The sequence below is a fragment of the Thermobia domestica genome, chromosome 7 (genome assembly GCF_964235325.1).
Source record: "Thermobia domestica chromosome 7, izTheDome1.hap1.1, whole genome shotgun sequence".
Classification (NCBI taxonomy): domain Eukaryota; kingdom Metazoa; phylum Arthropoda; class Insecta; order Zygentoma; family Lepismatidae; genus Thermobia; species Thermobia domestica.
Genome location: NC_137460.1, coordinates 144,370,067 through 144,393,063, shown reverse-complemented (window position 1 = coordinate 144,393,063; position 22,997 = coordinate 144,370,067). Strand labels below are relative to the sequence as shown.

The window sequence follows — 22,997 nt, the reverse complement described above, 5'->3', positions numbered from 1 at the left end:
CACCAAGTACGGGTCTAAATAACTGTATTTATGAACTTTATTTTTAAACGAAAATGAGAGGGAATGTGTTCTAACCATTACCAGATCTCCTTCTTATAAACTAGGTGAAATATCACAAACTTTAGTACTAGTTTCTAAACTCTTTCTCCTCTAGATCAACGAGAGGAAACACGTTGGCATATTTCTTCCTCGTTGGCAGCAACACGGTCGCATTACTAGGTGAAAATCAGATGGTGCGAGGGTGTTCTCCTGTCTGGACTCTTACCACTGCTCAGTGTTCGTCTGCATCAATTTGGTAGACTAGAAGACACAACAATTTCTCGGTGACAGCCGAAATAAGTTAAATGAATCTTGAAGATACCTCCAAATTGCAACAATATATGTCTTAATTTTTAAATTTCCAGGAGGAGGTTGCTTGTTGATTATAACTTTTCTTCTTCCTATATATGACATAACACTCGCACACGGTAACTATGTATAGTAATTATTTTGAAACACCTACAAATTATTCGTTATTGCATCCGTCTATATCTTAATATTATTATTAAATTTACATCCTATCCCTTTCCTGTTACACTTTACCGTTCTAAAGACGTTCAGGATAATTTCATCTCACTCACTTATTTGGGTCAGGCAACAGCAAAGATAGCTTTCTAAACAAAAGAATAACGTATTACTTGCCAATAGAGATGCAAAAAAGCCGGCTTTTTTTGAATCGATGGTTTTTTTCACATAAAAAGCCGACTTTTTTGGGAAAAAACGAGAATTTTGGAAATTTTGGCTTTTTTCATTTTCATGATTTCTCTATCTAAATAGCTTTCTTATAGTATATTCTATAGTTAGATAAGAATTTCATGACCTAAATGACATATTTCGCTCTGAAATTCACCATCAAGATGGATGAAGCAAATGTTTTACGAACTAAAGCTAACATGAAGAATGTAGTATTTGAGGGTAATTTTAGAGGCTATTTAACTTTATTTTAACTTTTGAGTTATCGACATTTTCTTCTTCTCTAGATCATTTTAGTTTGTCATCCGTATTTCATTTCTAAGAGCTTAGTACTCTAGCTTCTAGCGCAAAAGTTAAACTTGCGTTTTTCTATATATCCGTCAAAGCGTACGTTTTTCAATATATCCGTCAAACCGTACTCCCACATTTCTGTTATACTGTAGCTGTGCAATGATTTAGCAATAATTTTCCGGATACAACCCTGAATACCAATTTATACAAACAATCAGTAGCGGATTTAGAAAAGTACTTTGGGAGGGGGTTCTCTGATTGTTTCGTTTTTAAAAAATCCTTAATTTTTATTTGGGAGGAGCTTGAAGTTTATGAGTACAGGCATAACTAATATTTCGTTTTGTTTATATATTTAGCAATAACTTCCGGATATAACCTTGAGGATCATTTTATACTGAGAATCAGTGGCGGATTCAGAAAAGTATTTCTTTTGGGGGGGAGGGGGTTGGTACTAATGTTTAGTTTGTTGTAAACATTCGTAACTTTTATTTGACGGGAGCTTAAAGTTTATGAGTAAAGGCATAACATATAGATATTTCGTTTGTTAGACATTCCGTAACTTTGGGGAACAGGCTTCAGTCCGAAAGACCGCCTCCCTAACCTTTGCAAAACCGTCACTGCTGGTAATTAGTAATAATAACGATTTAAAAACAATAAGAAAGGAAGTCCGCCAACTCACATTGCACGCACTATTTCCATATTCACAAATGGAATGAAGAAAAACTTTGTCAGAATGGTCGAATGCTGGGTTGAATCCCGGACTTTCCGTCTGACCATGTTGTGCAGTTGTATTTAGCTTAAATATATTCCATAGTCCTTGTTTTGGAAGGGGGGGGTGGAGTTCCGTAATGATATGTTTAATCCCTCTGGTTAAAAATTCAGAAAACTTGAGGATTGGGTAAACCGTGATGGTAGTTATATAAAACTTAACTGTAGAATTTCAAGAATATACAGAACCAAAAGCTCTAGATGTGCAGCCTTTAAGTGTTTCATATAAATCTAAGTATTTCTCTTATGATTTAATTTGTTTCAAAAAGAGGGTATGGAATATTTTGAAGGAAAAATACTACATACAATTTTGCATTTTTTGTGTATTTTTTAAGAGAAGTGTTTACTTTTATGGTTGGCTGGTTTATACCAGCTTTTTTTTTTTAATAACTGGTTTAAACAAGAAAAAAATAATAATAATAAAATAAAAAGAACGAAAAATGCGAATCGTGTTAACTTCATGGGGACGTTCCCACATATCAAACCATCTGCATTAGTTTTATTTCCTTTTCACCTTTTAATCAAGGTGTCCCATGTTCAATTCTTGGTCGAACCACAACCCTTCTTTCATGCGTAAACTAAGTAGCGGTACGGATGTCACTTTAAGCGAAAGTCTTCTTGATAACCTCGGTATTACGTAAGGATGTTAAGCCTAAACATACGAAACGAAACCAAATTGTATATTTATGCATGTCTGAATGCCTGCTGTTTTATAAAGAAACCAAGGTTGCTTAAATATATTGATAGAAATTGACAAAATTTATCGATTGCCTACGTAGCTTCCAACATTAGCTTTGATTGGACTTTCAATGATATCTACATACTAAATTTGTAATTTAATACCTCAGTTTTAGCGTACTGCTTATGATACGTTGACCTTTAAATTTTACATGCAAAGCAAAACAGGATTTTCCCGTTATTGTTTTACATTTAAAGTAATGACGGGATTTTCCCGATGGCTAGGGCGGGAGTTTCTCAATTTAAGAAATTTACTGACCGGACTTCTTTAAGCTTATGGGACTTCTTCCAGCATAACCCCGTTGTTGCATAACAACACCAAGGCGAAACAAGCTTATTTCTGTGAATATGTAATATAAATACATAAAGGAAAATATCTATGTAAAAAAAACCTGGTTTAAACTTCCCCCCAAAAACGGGTTTTTGACATTTTCAAAAACAACCATGGTTCTTGCCAACCCTGCTTACTTTTGTATATAGGAGGTTAAAAAATTCTTATTATATACATTGGTTATTCCTTTGGAATTCATAACGTAAATAAGTTGAAGAAAAATTGTTTGAAATATCTTTTCGAAATTCATGGTCTATTTTCGAGGTTTTATATTATTATCGGCATCAACCACTAATTAAATGACTTTTTGTGTTATAGAGAAGTAAAACAAAGTCTTCTTTATCAATTTAAAGCAGAATTTTGAAAAAAACCCAAAATTTCCCAAGCAAAAAAGCAAAGCAGAAAAAAACGAGATTTTTTCTTCAAAACAGCCGTTTTTTTTCCAAGCCCTTGCATCTCTACTTGCCAATGAGAGTTAAATAGCAACTGTCGTCATTAATCCCAAGCCTCACCAATACTAAGAAGATAATACTCATAACATTCATCGCAAACGCGAATTCTGGTAAGCATTGGAATATTATAAAATTTTACAGTGTACGTAATTAAATCTACAAATTTAGTATTAAATCTACAAACAACAGAAAATAATAGCAATGTACCGTTACCGGTAAGTTACAAGGGATAAGTAGGGTAAGGGTAGGAACCGGTTAGCTTTAGGTTGGGGAAGTTTTTACCCATTGGTGCAGGTTTACTATACGAATCCGTAGGTTTTTAAAATTTACAGAAGAAATTTCTAACAATATTTTAATAGAGCAGTGTGTAAATAATGCAAATATGTTGTGTACTTACCTCTGAGATGTGTACGTGGAAATATACGAAAGTCGAAAATGGTATCCATGCATTCCCCCATAAGGTAACTACAGATAAATGCGTAATTTGTGAAATGTTTATGATAAAGTACACCTAATATTGGGTACACTCCAACAGACAGTTCTACCAAATAGAAAATTTATAGATAAAATACGATGTGAAACAATTTTCGTTAGGGAATTGGCGTGAATATAAGTGATTTCTGTCAGAACGTAGCATATTGAAATAAATTTTGAGTGATTGTATTGTATGTGTACATTCTTCCACTACTAATCCCCGCTACGCGCGGGACCACTGTTGCCCTCCTGCTCTAACTTGGTTAGATAGCATTCGTGTTTTATAGTGACCACATAGCACAAGTTGGTTCGTAGTTTAGGCATTGTAGTTGTTATGCCAGATACCAACACTGTTTACTGAACCTCTTGAAGTCAATCTGCCAACAGTAACGAAGCTCCTCAGTTAGTGCATGCTCTGCTAAAAGAAATGCAAAGCTCTAAGCTGACCTGAAAATGTAAGAAATGGTTTGGTCGAACGGTCTGCTCGAATAATGTTTGAAAGTAGTTTTTAAGCAATCGAAGTAGTTCGTGGTTTCACGTTCGACACGGATCGGTACCTTAAAGAAGAAAGAAAAAAAAAATGAAAATGAGGTGCAACATTTTACACAAGCATTCACATTCAGGTAGCCGTTATGAACAAGCAGAAACTGATTGAAAGTGAATCAAAGTGTACGAAAGTGAAGAATTAAGAAACGGAATCATTGAATCTTGGTGATGTAGTACGTATACACTGGAAGATTATTGTGCCCAATTCCGGAATTGTCAGTAATGCCGGCAATGACTGATGTAGTACATAAGTATCACTGTAAACTAAAATAATGGTAGGAAACAAACTAGCCCTGTCGGGCTTCTAACACCATTCGCTCGCTTGGCTGATTTGCGAAGGTAACATGCATACCTTTTAGTGGCCACATTGTTTTTGTGTAAATTGTGATAAAGGTAGCAAATAATTCGCCTTCCTAAGCTTGTAACCCTCCTCGCACACTGTCACTCGCTCGGCTATGTTTTGTTAAGATAGCATTCCTGCTTATCCGTGGTCACCTAGCACAGGTTGGTTGGCGGATCTACAGAAGACCTTTGAAAATGAATTTGCAGCAAGAATACAAGTACACACCTCAAACGTGATTTCTAAACAGTGGTCGAAGTGAGATGGTATGCGCCGGTATGCCATACCACCTCTGTTCTGTGCTGAAAGCATACAGCCTCTGTTTTTCAATTATTAAAACATACCATCACTGGAAGTAGATGCTAAATATTTATAATGAATCTATTTTTACACATAGTAATTAACGAATAGCTTTGCACGTAAAACTATTTTATTTCTTATGTAGAAATAATTTCTAATTTGACAACACCAACATCTCTTTACCTTTTTCCTACCTTTTGTTTTTAAAATGAGGGGTCTTCAAATAAGTTCACCTAGTGTAATATTTATATGTGCATATTGAATTGTTGTTTTGTTATGTATATGGGTGTATCTTCTGGCCTTAATGCATATAAATGTCGTGTTTTGAGCACGGACATATTTATGGGTTGCCTGCTGTGGGGGCTGCCTTTCCGGTGTTTGGAATACCTCATAGTTGACTGGGGACCGGGAGTTTTCCAGCAGGATACGTAAAATATCATCATTCGCTTTTTGAGTACTTTCGTGTATAATTCTGTATAATACGATATAAGGGGCTACTTTTTTTTTTAAAGTTGTTCGAGGGGATCAAAGTTCCCCCATCCCCGCGTTACTATAGGAAAACTCTCGATTCGTTTTCAGTCATTATGTAAATAGAAATATAATCTTTTAGCCAACATACTCTCACTGAATTTCGACATTTAGATAACCGGAATGCCGAGCCAAAATCTTAATAAAACTTACTGCCACTGCTTTTCTCCCACTTCGAACACTGTACCTAAAGGTACAAAAAGTAAATGCAGAGAGAAAGAAGTGTCTCTCATGCATTTGCGTATGGATCAGTATAGTAGATCTGCACGGACCCATTTTCATAAAATTAATGCAGAGAAATTTTTCGTTTCTGAGTGAGTATACCAGTTGGAGGGGCATTGTAAAATTAACGCGAAATGAACTTATTTATGGATCCGTACAATAATCCTGCACGCTTGTTTCTACACACAAGTTATCCCTTTCACTTTTCTGAATAATCACACAAATACACTATCTGTAAACTCTGTATTTGGTAGAACCGTATGCGGAAGTAAAACCGCCTCTATCAGTGCACATTCGACTGGACGCCTAATTACACTCGTAAGAGATCACAAAAGTTGAAACTATCGTGCACTTTTACTATACGGATCAATACTATAAGCACTAGTAGTAGTAGGAACGGGTTGGAAGCCCCGCAGTGGTTGTTGGGTTCTGTTCTCAGGCAAGGTTCTAAAACTCAGGGGTCCATGTTCCGTTAAGGGGGTCCAAAACTACACTGGACCCCCTTAAGCTAACCTAACCTAACCTAATAACGTTATATTATGTAATCAAACGAAAATCAATATAAGTGGTATCAAAGATACTGGACCCCCTTAACGGAACATTGACCAAACTCAGGTTCTCCTCCCCACTCAGCTGTAATGAAGACAGAAAACAACGTGCCCTGCGGGACTCAAACCCGCCTTCACACGCTAACGCTCGCTCGGCACTACTATGTCAATTAAACTGGTACAGAAAGGGACCAACCTAGCTACTAACTTATATTGGGAGACCTGTGTTCTAGAACCTTCCCTTGTTCTCGACATAAAATGGGCAAATTAAACACTTCCCCAAAATTTTCCGTACATTTTGCAATCTGCGGATCTGTATAGTAAAACTGCACCACAATTATTTGGACAAGCGCTAAGTAAATAAAGATGCTGAGTTTCTTAGGGATTCATTTACAGCACAAAAAGTGAAATACCTTACCTTTTAACATTGGCGCAAATACCGGGGGGATGACGGTGACATTTTCCTTCAACGTTGAAACTAGGGGGACTGTCCCCCTTAATAAGCCGATTTAAAATGTATTTTTGAGGGAGAAATGTGACGATTTGTGTCTGATTGCCTCAAAGAAAAGTAACATTAAATTGATGTCCCCCAGAATTAGCCTCAAATCTGTCCGCCTCTAAATGTTGAAGACAACTCTGCTCCTCGATCCTCCTTAGAATTGTTTTCCAACTTGTATATTTTATATATGTTGTAAAACTCTTACCCGTCACCGTCCCCCCCCCCCCAATATAGAATACATATTTGCGCCGCTGCCTATTAACATGACGGTGTATTGGAACCTGCACGGAAAAATGTATATTCTGCACGAATGCGCTTTGGATATAGTATACGTAAGACCGTCTGAGTTCCAGAAGAAGCTGGACGCTCATACTTTTAGGGATTATTCATTGAGTATCTACGAACTTAGAAAGGGGGTAACAAACCCACTTTCATTTACTTATCCACTGATACGAAAATAAAAAAGAACGTACCTATTTGCCCTTGTACTTTATATGCTATAGCGCATTACATTATATGCAACAAGGATTTTGGTCTGCATCATGATATAAATTTAAAAATATTTAACATTTTTCGAATCGAAATCAACAAAATTTATTCTAGAAAGTAAAAATAGAATGTTAAGCACATATAATGAAGACAACGCAGTGATTTAATTTGGTAACGTATAAATATATAATATGAAGTATCCTCGCGCACGGAAGACAGGGTGTTCTCATGTATACTATTACCTGAGCTTTTATTCGTAATCGACTTTTAAAATTATCTTACGAATCATTCAGTCATAAAACAGCTCTCACGATATTCTCAATGCAAATAAAACAAATAGGGCCTATATACACATACCTGAAAACTTCCCTGTGCTATTTTTTTCTTCCTCATTCTGAAACAATGATGTTAAAATCTTTCATTACACTTTCACAAAAATTTTCGGAGTTCCTCTCTATTCACAACTTTGTTGTTTTTGTGAGAGGATGGGAGAAGTCTACTTACTCTTCCTCTTTCAAATTACATATTTCGTCGTCGTCTCTCTCTCTCTCTCTCTCTCTCTCTCTCTCTCTCTCTCAATGTTTTGATGCTCCAGGAACTCGTACGCTGAGCAATACAGACGGTTAAATGGGTATCTATACTTGTAGAGATGAATGGTCCAGGATCAATTTGGGAACAAAATAAACAAACACAATAGAAACAATCACTTCATGTGGAACACTAACTATGTCGAAGAAACTATATATTACAAACTGCGATGAATAACATGAGCACTGCACTGTTGATCACTTTGACACCATTACAAGTCGTCAGTAGCGTAGCCAGGATGTGTGTTTGGGGGGGGGGGCAAGTGCTGTTATAGGTACATATAGAAAAATTACAAACAAGAAAATATATAAACATAAAAATATATAAAATATTACAAACATCAAAGTACCAAAGTACATTGTCGGACCTCTTTGGGGGGGCCCGGCCCCTCCGGGCCCCCCCTTCCCTACGCCACTGCAAGTCGTAGTTGTTCACTATGTAATATTGAAGCAGATGATACAGAACAAGGCGGTTTTTGTTGGCTAGTAAGAAAGACACTGTTACGGGGCTTGTGAAATAAACAGAATGAATGACTGTGTTGAGTATCGGAAGGTAACCAGGCGTTAGAGAGCACTGAAAGGTCAGGTGGTCAATAGAACCCTCATTTATGCCACAATAACACAAACGTGAGGGGCGCTGCTGTTGTTTATATTGCTGGATGGGAGTCTGAGCAGTATTAAGACGCAGGCGAGAATATAAACAATGATGTTTTCTTGTCCAATTGTGAGGGGCCTCCCATTTTTTCGTGGTGGGAATCGGTTCTAGTTGCCAATAATAAATCCCTGGTCCTGATCGTTGTTGTTGTTGGTATGTTCGCCATTCGGTTTGTCGTTTCTGGAGCAGCATCTCGGCGAAAGAAGATGCTGGAAGCCGGAGATCAATCGGTGTGCCATGTTGTGTTGCATATCTGCTCAGGATATCGCTAACTTCGTTCCCGGGGATGTCGCAGTTTGAGGGTGTATGAATTAAAGTAACCACTTGATGATTGTTATGTAATATTCGAAGCTGTTGGCGAATATTGATTTGTAACCATGTATTAGCGGATGTCCATGGGGTTCTACAAATTCCTTGTAACGCACTAAGGCTATCACTACAAATCCCCACGATTGGTAGTTGTCGTTGTAGGGCGACTTTCAATGCCGTGCGAATTGCCCAGCTTTCTGCTAAATAGATGGATGTATTCGGTGGAAGTCTGTGAGTCTCTGCGTAATTAAGCGCTGGTATATAAATTCCTGCTCCAACCACAGATCCATGTTCGGTATGCTGTTTAGAAGCATCCGTGTAAATTAAAATGGTATTGGAGTGATGAGATTGAATGTGGTGTTCCCAGAGATGGCGCACTATCTGAGGCTGAGTGGAGCGAAGACGTTTGAAAGAGACCATCGGTTGCTCAAGTGTGGGAGAATGTAGAAGAGTATTATATTGTGCAGTATAACATGGTAGTTTCGGTCCTCGATGCAATTGATTGAGCCAGTTATGAATACTAACGAATGCTCGATAAATCCAAGGTAGCTGTTTATAATACGGAAGTCGGGTATGAAGGTTGCTATTGTATAGGAATTGTAATTTCGGGAGTAATAGGGTTGAGGTACAGCATATGCGTTGAAGGAGGAATTTTTTAGCCACAAAATATGTTTTCACTGGGAAAGGAATTATTCCAGCTTCTTCTAAAAGTGCTGAGGAAGGTGCCATCTTTGGTTGTCGGAATATAATTCGCTGTGTTGTGGCTTGAAGACGGATGTGATGTTCGCTGATCCGTTTGGGTAGTGGAGAGAGTAATATTCCGCCATATTGAAGTTTTGCATCCACACATTGAGTACTGACTTGTTGCAGGGAGGATATATCTGTTCCCCACCCCTTGTGGCTGATGCAAGACAACAACTTAAAATAAGGTTGGGCTTTGAGTGCTATTGTTTTGAGATGATGCTTCCAATTTAGTTTAGAATCGAGATGAAAACCAAGATATTGTAAAGTAGGTGTAACTGGTAAAGGAGTGTTATTTACCGTGAGATGGATGGGAGGTTGAAAACGTTTCCGGGTGAAGAGAGTGCAAGAAGATTTCGCCCAGTTGACTGACATGCCGTTTTCAGAGGTCCAGGAGTGAAGTTCTAGGAGAGCGTCGTGCAAAATGCGTATCCCATCCGCTATATTGTAAGTTTTGACATATAACAACATATCATCACAGTATTGTTGAATACGAACCAGTTTTCTAAGTCGTTGATGGAGAGAGAGTGTGTATATATTAAATAAAGTGGGACAGAGACTAGAGCCTTGAGGAATACCCAATGATGTTGAACGATAAGAAGAATATCTGTTAAGGTATTTGATGCAGATACGACGTTGTACCAACCAATTATGAGTATATCGGAGAAAAGGTGTAGGAAGTTGGAGTTGTGCCATGTGAGTGATGAGGCGATCGAGAAGGATGGAGTCATATGCATGTTCCAGATCCAGTTTAACAGCAATCAAATACTGTCGATGTTGGAATGTGTTCCAGATATCAAGAAGAAGAGCAGCAACCGAGTCCAAAGATGACATGCCTTTCCGGTAACCAGTTAATGTGGGTTAGAAGACTGAAAAATATTCCAAGTGCCAGTTCAATTTAGAGAGGATGATCTTCTCAAAAACTTTCACGACGCATGAAATCAGAGTAATCGGACGATAACTCTGAGCCAATCCGATAGGTTTGTGTGGTTTAAGTATAGGGACTACCGCTAAATCTTTCCATGAAGATGGAATGTGTCCTGTCCTCCATATCTGGAGTAGTATAGACTGCATATATGTCCTAAATGTGTTGCCAACCCCTAAAATAAAATTATCTGTTTTTGTACTAGTTTATTAAAATTTTACTAATTTTATCCTATTTTATGGTACAAATTATGGTGATTTTATACAATTTATGGTGATTTTATGATAATATTATACTGTTTTTTGAGATTTTTATCATATTTTGCCATATTTATAGTGATTTTCAGTGTTGCCATACAACAAAAATTACTGTAAAATATTTTTGATAATATACTTTGATATCTAAGTTGGTAACCCTTGATGGAAACACACAAATGGTTGAGAATACAAAGTTAACTTCCTAAGTCTCTAAAGAAACTTGTTCCTTCCCTTTTTTGTCCTTCCCTCAAGCGGTGAAGAGAAGGTGAATGAACTTGAAGAAACTACCTGGAAAGGGAGGGAGGAAGGAGACACAGGTGCATGAAAGAATGCTAGGAATTCCTTTGTTCACGGAGTAGGAGATAGACGTAGATCGCGTCCTTTGTTATGCAAATTAGGGTAGGTTTGACAATAGGTCTTTTGTTAAGAGGAATGTGGTTTATCCTTGTGGGTTTACGTACGCAGGTGGGAACAATGGATGCCGCAGATGTGTGTATATGTAATCTTTTAAACGATTTATTGTTGACAGAGAAGTGGTTGAAGAATGTGGTTGGTGGGGATGAGAGAAGCGTATATTGTTTATTTTATTTGTATTGTGGACAGGATTTGCGTTAACCTTGACCATATACTTGAACAATAGATGTTTTTTGGTATTTTTAAGAAAAGCTTATCTTTGTTTGAGGGAGAGGTAGAACACAGATGTGCGTTAAAAGTTTTTATTGTGGACAGGAATTGCGTTGACCTTGACCATATACTTGAACAATAGATTTTTTTTGGTATTTTTAAGAAAAGCTTATATTGTTTTGGGGGAGAGGTAGAACACAGGTGTGCGTTAAAAGTTTTTATTGTGGACAGGATTTGCGTTGACCTTGACCATATACTTGAACAATAGATGTTTTTGGAATTTCTAAGAAATGCTTATATTGTTTTGGGGGAGAGGTAGAACACAGGCGTGCGTTAAAAGTTTTTATTGTGGACAGGATTTGCGTTTGACCTTGATTAGTCACGTAGGCAGAAGCTTGTTTTGGAATTTCTAAGAAAAGCTTATGATTGTTTGGGGGAGAGGTAGAACACAAGTGTGCGTTAAAAGTTTTCTATTGTATTTAGGAATCTCGCTTGCCCTTGAATAGTTATGTACGCATGGGAAAAAAATTCCATGATTTTTAATGATCACGTGATAGGGAGACTTGTATGAACTTGTTGTTGTTAGGACGCCATTTTGTTGTGACGTAAACGCTTAAATACAGAGTTTCAGGAGAGTGTTTTATGTATTACGCTATGGCTCCCGTTCGCAAGTTAGTTTTTAGCGAACTCGATGACGAGGAGACATTATCATCGCCTCCTGCGGGAACTAAGAAGTTAAAGACCGACAACAGGGCGGATTCCCTGGACTCTATTGAAGTAGTCTATATATCATCTTCGGATGATGAAATTTATTCATCATCTTCGGATGAAGAAGGCGAATTGGAGGAACCAGAGACACCATCTCCAACGGTGTCGCCAACGCCACCTGCATCACCATCGCTGTTAAACCGATCCAGTTCCAGATTTTGGAGTTTAAACTGTACATGTTCCAGTCAGAAAGTGGATCCTGATTGTGTAATTGATGCAATTCTTAATTGGGACACTGATAGAATATTAATTTGTGGTGGATGCGCAGAAGCATTGGCTAATCAAATGGGGCATGACTGTTTGTTTTTGAGTCCAGAGGAACTAGAAGATCGCGCCTTGAAATCTTTGTTGGACGTTGAAGTAGAGGACTTATTTTATATATATGCGAGAACGCATATTATTGGCATATTTACACAAGAACTCTTTTATGAAGCCTTTTTTGACTTAATTGAAGAAAAGGACCCTAATTTTTTGAGTGAATTAGTTAAAATTTTTGAAAGCAAAGACAAAAAGAAAGGCTTTGCAAAGTGATTGTGCGTGTGTGTATGTAAATAGTGAAAATACTGTATGCAAACTGAAGTGACAGTGTTTGAAAAACATGTATTCTCATATCAGTGGTGGTGGTGATTATATTTGTGTATCTTGTAGTGACAATAATATTAGTGAACTATGTATTTTAAAAACTATAAATGTATACTTACTTTTAAATATTATTTCCTGTGAACAATGCACGTTGAATCTTCAACACCGGTGTTTGCTTCTTCATGATACTGGAACTTTTGCTGTACAGCATTTATCCAATGAAATAACTCTTATTGATTTGTTTGAAGTGTTTGAAGAACATCATAGTGAAATCTCAAGTATAAACTTTATACGAAAAACGCGAGAATGTTTAAACAACATGGAATTTGTAGGACAAATAATTCCGTTTTTGTTGAATCGTAAACATGAAATTTCACCATGTGTTAATGAATACATTATCGACATACAAGGTTTTAAGATTTCAAATAATGAATTTATTATTCGTGAATTTTGTTTAATTGCATGTGATGATACAGTAAATTTCCATTGTTTAGTAAAATCTCCGATTGAATACAATCAATTATCTTTAGGATGTCAGAAACAAGTTGATTGGTTAACATCAAACTTACATGGACTAACTTGGAATAATAAAAGCGGATATACTGTATCACATATATGTAACCTTGTATATCAATTATGTTTGCAAGATGCTACCTTTTATTGTAAAGGTGCAGAGAAATCCATTTGGATTAAGAAACTATTTTTGTTAGATAATGTTATTGATCTTGAATCAAAACAATGCCCACCATTAAATGAATTATGTGCAAATGTTATAAATGAATATTGTTCTTTTCATGAACAAAATATACAACTTGAGAAAAAATCAGGTTGTGCATATCGAAATGCCCAACAACTTAATTTTTGCTGGAAGTTTCAACGATCAACAGAATTAACTAACATGTTTTCAATGATGTGACTTTATTTTTTATATTTTTATGTTTGTGAAATGAAACACATGAAGTAAAATTTGAAACTTTTATTTTTTTAAAAAAATCTTTTTTTTGATTTATATATTTATGTACATAATATATACAAACAATAAACTTATTATTTCAGATAAATATTTTGTTTTCTTTTTAAAAATTTATTTACATGGTTATATACAATTTTATCATTCTTTTTTTAATTTTGTCTTATGAAATAAACTTAAAGTTTTTTCAAATGAATTATTGCGTACTATATGATACATGAAAAATAACACGAAATATCCACACAGCACAGATTCTTCGTGTTGGTATGGTTGACTATTTACATAATAAACTTTACTATTTTTACATAAGAATGAATGAATTTCTTTTGGCACAGGCATTCGTAAACTATCGAAATAAAATCCTTCATGATTTTTGTTTATGTATAGTCCAACCCAATGACTTCCTGTGGAATCTGATGTATCAAGATTAATGATTAGTCCAACAGGAGTTTGCATGTTTGTGGAATTGTATCAATGGAATAAATTCCATTCACATATGATCCAGTTTGTTTATCACTGAGAAGCATTTTTAAAATTTCATCTGTATACATGACTTCTGTTTATTTCTTTAACGGAGTAGGAACATATTTATCACTGGTATTGTTCACAAACAAAACATAGTCATACACTTTTACATATTCACTGTATAATAAAGCTTCATGCACACTGCACTTGTAATGTCCAAAGCGATGATTATAATGTGCACACTGACACATGAAATCCTAGAGATGTGTACCGTGGACAGTCCAAATCCTCGAGATTGATAATATCACGTTGAAGAATTTCCTGCAGAAAGTCCTGACGAGCTTTGCCGAAAGTGTAAACAGATGAAATATTTGTACAATATTTGCGAAGAATTTCTTTAAGGTGTGAGTATTCGACATCTCCTTCATGCCATTGGATTCCATAAAAATTATCACACAAGTATTTGTTTGCTTCTATTATTGTTTCACACAGTTCAGTATTAGCGCACGGAGGTTTAAATATCCAGCTTTGTATGAATGGTATATCTGGATTAGCTATTGCTAACTCTTTAACAATAAGTTCATCATCATCCTCCCCACGATAAGCGGAGAAGTGAACAACAACCCTCATGCTACTCAACTGATTTAAATTTAAAATGAATTATCACTATATACATTTCTATCTTTATCTATTTGTATGAGTGAGTCAAATTGAGCGTACACAATACAAGTGATTGGTTGTGTTAATGACTCTTTGAATGATACTTTTAAATTAACGGGAGCATCGCGCACAACATCCCAAGTAGTATCATCCAATGTAGCAGTAGGGGATAGAATAAATGCATAAAGAGTGTATCCATGTGGATATTCATCATAGGTAACAGTATGACCATCATCTTTATAAAATATTCCTGTACCGGAAAACAGAGTCTGGTAACTTAGAACGTATAAATTATTTGAAAAATCAGGGGTGAGGGGATTGGGAGGAAATGATTTTGAACCAACTTGTAGTTGCAACTTGTTAACGTTAAAGTTTTGGAATTCAAAAGGATTAATTTCTGATTTCCCATTAAAGGCTGCGTTAGAGACAAATCCGATAACGATTGCTTTAGGTACATTTCCAAGGAACAGATTATCAAGATTGTATGAATTTACTTGTTGAGGTATTGTATATGATCGAGTTTCAACTCTTGTAAGAGGTAATTTGGCCGTTTCATGCACCATACCTGAATTTATTTCCATACCAACATGTGCAGATGTGTCAACACGTCGTGCATACATCGTAACTTCTTGAAGCACTACTTTATAAGATGTATTTGGAGCGTGCATTAAACAAAACATATCTTTTGTTCGATGTAATTTAATACGAAGACCAACTTTGTTTGGAAGCACACGACCTAAACTTGCAATATCAACATGAACACGTCCATACATTTCAAATGGTGTACTATTCTTAACAAAAGCAGCACGTTTATTAAACCCTGTATTTGTTTCATCTAATGAATTAAATTGTTTTGCGGTATCTTTGTACCATAAAGAAGATGTAAGATGAGTTTGCGAAGCATCATTTGAATAATTTAACAAGGTTTCAATATATGCACGATAAGGATAAGATCCAGATGATGAACTAATTAATTTATCATTTAATGAAATATCAACTTGACTAAATAATGAATGTAAAAAGTTATTTACTGGTGCAACTACATCGTTTGCATCTAAATTATTACCGTTTGATTTTGTAATTTTACAACGTACATAAAGATAAAGATAAGCAGGATGAATAAATTCACCTGTTTCACCAGGAATAACAAATTCAATAGGTCCTTCTGAAGTTAGTGTAGAAATAGGACGATATTCCACATGAGAGGTTGCTTCTATCGCAGTTTGTGTCATTGGAACGGAAAATAAGTCAAATTCTGAAGTACAACACTCATGGCTATTTGAATTAAGTAAAGCCATTATGAAAATATATCTTTAGTCTTTCTTCTTTTTGTTTTACGTTTAACAGTACGAGAACGTTTACGTTTGATTGGTGGTCCAATTCGTATTACAGGAGCTTTACGTTTTCGTGGCCGTCTCTTACTGCTACCAGATAGTAACTGACCAACTTTATTAACAGCTTTTGTCTTTAATGTCTCACCAGCCTCTTTTACACGTGCGCGAACGGATTCTTTTATTGGACGATTTTCTAATACATCGCCTGCAACTTGTATACCTGTTTGTAATGCTTGGCGACCTAATGCTTTGGCACCTTGTTTAAGGAATGGTAATGCAATACGTGCTAAACCTTTAAAGAAACTACCGATACCATGTCCACGTTGATAAACTGGTCCTGAAAAATAAGGTATTCCACGACCACGTTGATAACATATACGTCTAGATTTCATTCTTTTATTTAGGAGCAGCGCGTTTAAAATGAAGTGTTACCGTCAATGTCCCGGAACGAAATGGCAAATTTCGCCCTGCATGGTCCTTTAGTAGTACTTCGATATTGTTAAAACAAAATTTTGAAACTGGTAAATAATGAATATCTTGAAATGTAATTGTTTGCACTTTTCCGTATTTCACATTGCAAATTGTTGCAATACGTAATAATGGTGCCTTGGTATCACCTAAATATTGATATTGTACAATATCACTATACACAAAAATTTGATGTGGATAACCAATATCAACGTAAGGTTGTTTAAATCCATGTTTATGTAAAACAAGATCTTTATTTTCAGGAAATCCTAATTGTAAAGACAATGTTGGTGACAATGTAAGTGATTTAACACGTTGATCACATTCTACGAATACTGTATTTGACACATTAAATCTTATGAATTTGGAAACTTTATTTAATTCTTCAATTAAATGGTACACGGTTGAATAATATCCCGGTGTAATTTTACTTTTCTGAGGTTCCCCATCTTTTAATGTAAACCAAACAACATTTTCACCATCGATAACATTATGACATGTTAGCGGAATGTGTATTTCACTTAAACCAACACACCAATCGGATTCAGATAAGCGAATAGTATTATTTAATTGATTAATAAAATGTGACGGAGTATTTTTAGGATATACATCAGTACTAGCATTTGAAACGAGTGTAATGTAAAAACTATCATCAATACTATCAGAAATCATTTTTGCTTAAAGTGTAGTGTTAAGTTTGAAGTTCCAAATTGAAATGGTAGTTTTTGCCCGTGTTCTTCTTTTAAGTTTACTTCTATTGTGTCAAAATACTTTTTCTCTACTTTAACATAGTGTGGTGTGTGAAATAGAAAACATTTGATGCGTGCATGCTCTTCATCATAAACATTAAGTTTTCGAAGTAAAGGTCCAACGTCTTGTTGTTGCTTTACAACATCAACACAAACATTTACTTCAGTTGGAATATTATAATCTAAATTGCACGGGAATTTTCCACGTGGTAGTATTCTTTCTTGTGTGTTTGGTGGTTTTAAGTATACAACAGGAGAAAAATCTGTTGAATGTTCATTAATAAAACCTAAAATGTGTTGTAATCCTTTTGTAATACCAATCATACATTGATCGGATGATTTTAAAATATGTGATATAAATACTTGATTTTTATTTTTATGATATCTTATCATACGTACATTTTCAGGTATCATATCTAAAATACTTTTTATAGAAGAATAATATCCCGGTATGATATTAATTTCGTGACGTTCATGTTTACCATCAATTACAGTATTTATGGTAATTTTTTCTTTTTCACCTACATTATAAAAACTCCAAGGAATATTGATTTGTGTTAATGCAACACCCCATTCTCCATCCCTTAAATCAATAGGTTGTGCAAGTTTTACTCTATACGATGCTGTTGTATTATCAAAAAGTTTACTACTTGCATTTGAAGGAAGAGTAACGTAAAAGTCGTGTTTAAATGTTGAATTCATGTTGAAGACTGAACAGATTTTGCTTTAATCCATGAATTCATACTTGACGGATATCCTAACCACTTTACATAAATCCAACGCTTTTTTCGTTTAAGTACTTTTTCAATTAAATAATTTTTGTTTGAATTAATTATTACTTTTTGTAATCCTTGTGCATAAAATATTCCTTTAATTTCATCACCATTCCAATCTTTTAATTTATAAGTTACTGGATTTGATTTAATACATCGACTTACAACAAATATTTCTTGCGACCATTTTGGTAAATATCCTTTCTCTAACTTGTGTTTATATTTACTGACACGTACATAATCACCTGGATGAAATTTACATGTTATTTTCTTTTTTGCGGTTGATGTTCCATATAATGTGTTCCATACTTGATTAATGTTTGATTCATTTACTTCTGCAGGTGCCATTTTAATACTTCTGTGATACGAATGATTATAGTTATGTACAATTTTATCGAGAACATCAATATAACGATAGGTATTTTTTGCTGTAAAGTATCGATACAATCTTTCTTTTAATGTTCGTATAAAACGTTCTGCTAATGCACATTTAATTTCCGAATGCACACTATAATGATTAATTTCATTTTCTTGAAATAAACGTTTTACATGTTGATTATAAAATTCACCGCCTAAATCTGTTTGTACATGAAACACGGGTAATTTTAACTGTTTAAAAATTTTTGTGATTGCTTTAACCATTTCAGGACCCTTTTTTGTTTTTAATGGAACGCAATACGCATACCGTGAGAAAATGTCAATACAACATAAAATATATTTATAATTATTATTATACTTTGCAATATTTTGCATATCTGCTAAATCCATTTGTAATGTTTCATTCGGCGCACTAACATAATATTTCTTTCGCTCGAAAACTTTTCGTGCTGGTGCATGCAATGTATACGCATCTTGTGATGCTAACCATTCTTTTATTTTCTTTTGTGATAATTTAGTTTTACGTTGCAATGTTTTAATACTAGATAAAGAAGCAGGATTTGAATAATCATAATATATTTTTGATAACTGTCATTTTTATTACATTTTATATTCTTTCCAACCTTTTAAGAAATCTGTTTTACGAATTTTTCTACTAATAATTTTCGGTGCACTCACAGGAGTAGAAATTAATTCTTCAGGAACATTAAGTTCTTCTAACAAAATTTTAAACTCTTGAATTCCTACTGGCTGTCTTGAATATTTTCGCATACGAACAACATCATTTACTAAATCTATAATATTTGAACCTGGAATTTGTTTTCCATGTATCTTTACTGTTCCTGATTGATCCCAATCTATTTTATTCGAATTTATTAATTGCTTAATTAATAGATCTGTTTTCCTTCGATGTGTTTTCGGTACTGATTGTAAAATGTCCGATACAACGGGTAAAATAGAATGATTCTTTTCTTCAGATGATGTTGATTCTTGAATTTCTTTTTCAACAATAGGTAATGTAACAGGTTTTTGTGTAGATGAATATTGTAAATATTGATGTAATGCTTGCTGGTACATTTTCCATTTTTCTTCAACACTAAGATCACGACGTTGTAAAATATTACTCATTTTTTCATCTAATCGCGATTGATGTGTATCTATAGACTTAGCATTTGATTGAAATTGATGCATTGCATTCTCCGGAACTAATATCATTTTACGTAAGCCTGACATGATTTTTATCTTCCAAAAATACTACTTGCTACAGCTCCTAGAATTGGACCTAGTAACATTGGTAAGAACGCACCGCCTTTCTGAAGTAATATTTTCCTTTTCTTGTTTAATGCTGTACGTTGTTGAGAAAGAACTCGCAAGATCTTTTTATGTCTACGTAATCGTTGCTTCTGACGAGAATTTAAAGGAATGTTCCCTTTTATTGTATTTTTAGCAACTTGTGAAATGGTTCGTATTAAATCACCTGAAGCATTTTTCAAAATATGTTTACGTTTTGCTGCTTTACATTTACACAGAGCACGGAGTGTGCTAAAGTGTTGTTTCACCTTCAACATCTTGATAACAACTAAACATAAACTACGATTTCATCGTCTTTTACGCTTGTGTAAACGTACATTGTTTCATCGGGAAATATGTTAGTACGAATTCTTAATGCGTCATTTGTTTTCTGTGTTAAATCAAATAATAAATAAGTATGAGGCGAACGTGTTACTTCATCAAATACATCAACGATATGTTTACTTTCTCGTAGCATGATTTGTCTAGCTAAATATTGAATTTGTAATTTATCACGTGGATTTTTAAATACTATAATATAATGTGCATTTAAACTAATATCACGTGCATATTTTCCTTTTGGAAACAAATTTTGTACTATAAATATTACAGTTAATTTTTTATGATGTGCATATTTTGTAAATAAATTTGCGACATCACCATTGGTTTCAGACATTAAATCATCCAATATTAATAATGAATTTTCTTCAATATGAAAAGTATTCATATCTGCAATTCCCTCTACGAAACGAATATTTGCATGAGAATCCAAGTGTGGTATTACTGCCCCATAACACCATACAATTTCACGAAATGTTGTAGTAAACATATGTTCACGTTCATTAAGTAATCGATTTACAAAACAAGTTTTACCAGCCCTTGATGGACCAGCAATTAAAATCGTAGAGGGATGATTAAACTTTAACATCTCGTTATCAAATGAATGCATGGAATAGAAAGCTCACCTTTTTATACATTCTCACACACACACACACACACTTACTCAACAATATTAAAGTGACTAGAATGATAAAATGACTGGACTATTAAAATGACTAGAATATTTAAAATGACTAGACTATTTAAAATGACTAGAATATTAAAGCATGTTCTTAATATAATCACAATCAATAAGACTCAATAAATAAATAAATAAATAAATAAATAGAGCTTCAATATGAATTTTAAGAAAGAGTTTGCATAGCAATTATTTAACAACGAGCTTCAATATGAATTTTAACAAAGAGTTTGCATAGCAAACAAAATAGCACGCACACACTCAAACACATTTGGCGTTCGTGGGTCAAACGTTAAGTATCTTGGTAACCGTATGGTATAGTCCTAGTCTTGTGTACGTCATGTAAAAGAATATCGTCTTCGTCATCAATACGTTTACGTTTTTTGTTAACCATACGGTGTGTTTTGGTCTCACGTCTTGAAAAGATTTGGAACCCACGTTTGCGGATAATACTTGTAGGATTTTCTATTACTACAGAATCAATTTCTTCTCGCACTAACGCATAGAAACTCTCAAAATTAATTTTTTCAGAGGTTTTATGGTTCAGTGTTATCCCCCGAATTTTGTAAATGTGCCGAAATTCCCCTGCAGCATTTCTAAGCCGCATACAATAATTTTTGGGGCCAAGAGCAATCAGAGTGATAAATTCCCACCCTTCATCTATTTCGTCTGTTAAATCCCCAAGATAATTACCCAACTGTAACACGGGTTCCTCATCTTTCCGTTGTAAAAACATAGTACTGTCCGTATCACAGTAAAGTGCTCGTTCAGGTCCTACAGCAGTCAAAAGGTCATAAAGTTTAAGTCTGGCCCACGAAGTAATAAATGCTGCTAAGACGACATTGGAAAATCCTAACGGGGTGTTATCATTTTCCAAGTCCTTGTAGTTCATTAGTAAATGCCTATCACCGACTGGAATCACTGAATGAACTTCATATCTTGCCGATGAAAGGTACCTAAGAAACTCTTCTGAGTTGTTGAGGATTGTACACTTCATCGTGTCCGGGCGTTGACCCCATTTCCCATACAGCGAATTAAGGTATAATTTCGCTGTAGCGCGCAATCCCGGGTTCTTCCTTATATTATCATAATTTAATTTAATGCCTTCATGGGCATAATATTCATCGATATACTTCTTTTTGTCTTCTTCGCTTTTGCAAGAAGCAGGAAAACCTGAGGCTTCCTGTTTCATTTGAAGAAAGGAGTTCACGTAATTCCCGAACAGACCACCTGAATTCCCTTCTTCTGGGTCCATGAGTTCGAACTCCCAAATTTCGAGAATATCGATGATCTTATAACCTTTTTTAAGAGCAAGGTGTAGCTCTGGAGTACAAAATGTACTTGTTATTGCGCGATCCATTCCTTCATGTGTACATTCCCCTACAACTTCATTTCCCTCTTCTTCCATACATGTCCGGCACAGGCCAAAAAGTAAGCGTCCACCTGCCACATATGGGAGAATAGGAAAATACATATTTTTAGGAGGCATAATGGTACATTTCACTAACCCATGAGTATTTTCCACTTCTGGAAAATCCGGCCCCCTGTGAATCTTAGGCATTCCAATCGGCATTGGTCTACGTGCCATTACCCAAGGATACAGAGATGTAATATCGAAATTACGGATGGTCTCATTATCCTTGCAATTAACGTATGATCTGAAGACTTCAGTACGTCCACCTTGATATGCCATTCTTGGAACAATAGGATCCGCTAGATGAGTACAATGTTCTTTAATGAACTTTTGTAAATCTTTATCTGTCTTCACCTTATTGTCCCAAGTACATTCCCAGATCTCGTGTAACTTTACACCAAGATTTTGAATGTATTCTCGGCGTCTCATGGTTTGTTCGTACCGTCTTGCATACGTATCGCAAGGATCCTGAGAACCGTGAATGATTTCATCACGGTTATTAGGAACACATGAAACACACCCTGGAAAAAACAGACATAAAATTCATACACTGTATTTGTACTTGGATCGTATCCATCAACCCTGTATTTACAAAAGCGTACCTCCGGACCAGTACCACAGTACTGGATATTCCTACCAAGTTGATGCTCAACATATTTTAACCACAAAAGTGCTTTTGCATTTTGTCGCTCATTATGTTAAATCCCTTTGGTGGAATTACAGCAATGGTATTCTCCGGTAAGTACAGGGTACGGTACGTTTTCATACTTAA

At 35.2% G+C, this 22,997-nt stretch overlaps 1 protein-coding gene across 3 annotated transcripts in view; it reads right to left on the bottom strand.

Moving 5' to 3' along the window:
* LOC145690445 (uncharacterized) overlaps positions 1-8,748 on the bottom strand; it is a 56,081-nt gene extending 47,333 nt beyond the window's left edge. The window contains exon 1 of one of the 3 annotated variants that reach the window (XM_081765335.1): positions 8,186-8,748. In XM_081765335.1, the coding sequence (XP_081621461.1) occupies positions 8,186-8,692 (507 nt within the window). In that variant the 5' untranslated portion in view covers positions 8,693-8,748. Of the gene's footprint in view, positions 1-7,615; positions 8,064-8,185 lie in introns of those variants that run through there. The other 2 variants (XM_081765338.1, XM_081765337.1) reach the window with 2 other exon arrangements.
* Positions 8,749-22,997: the final 14,249 nt, after the last annotated feature.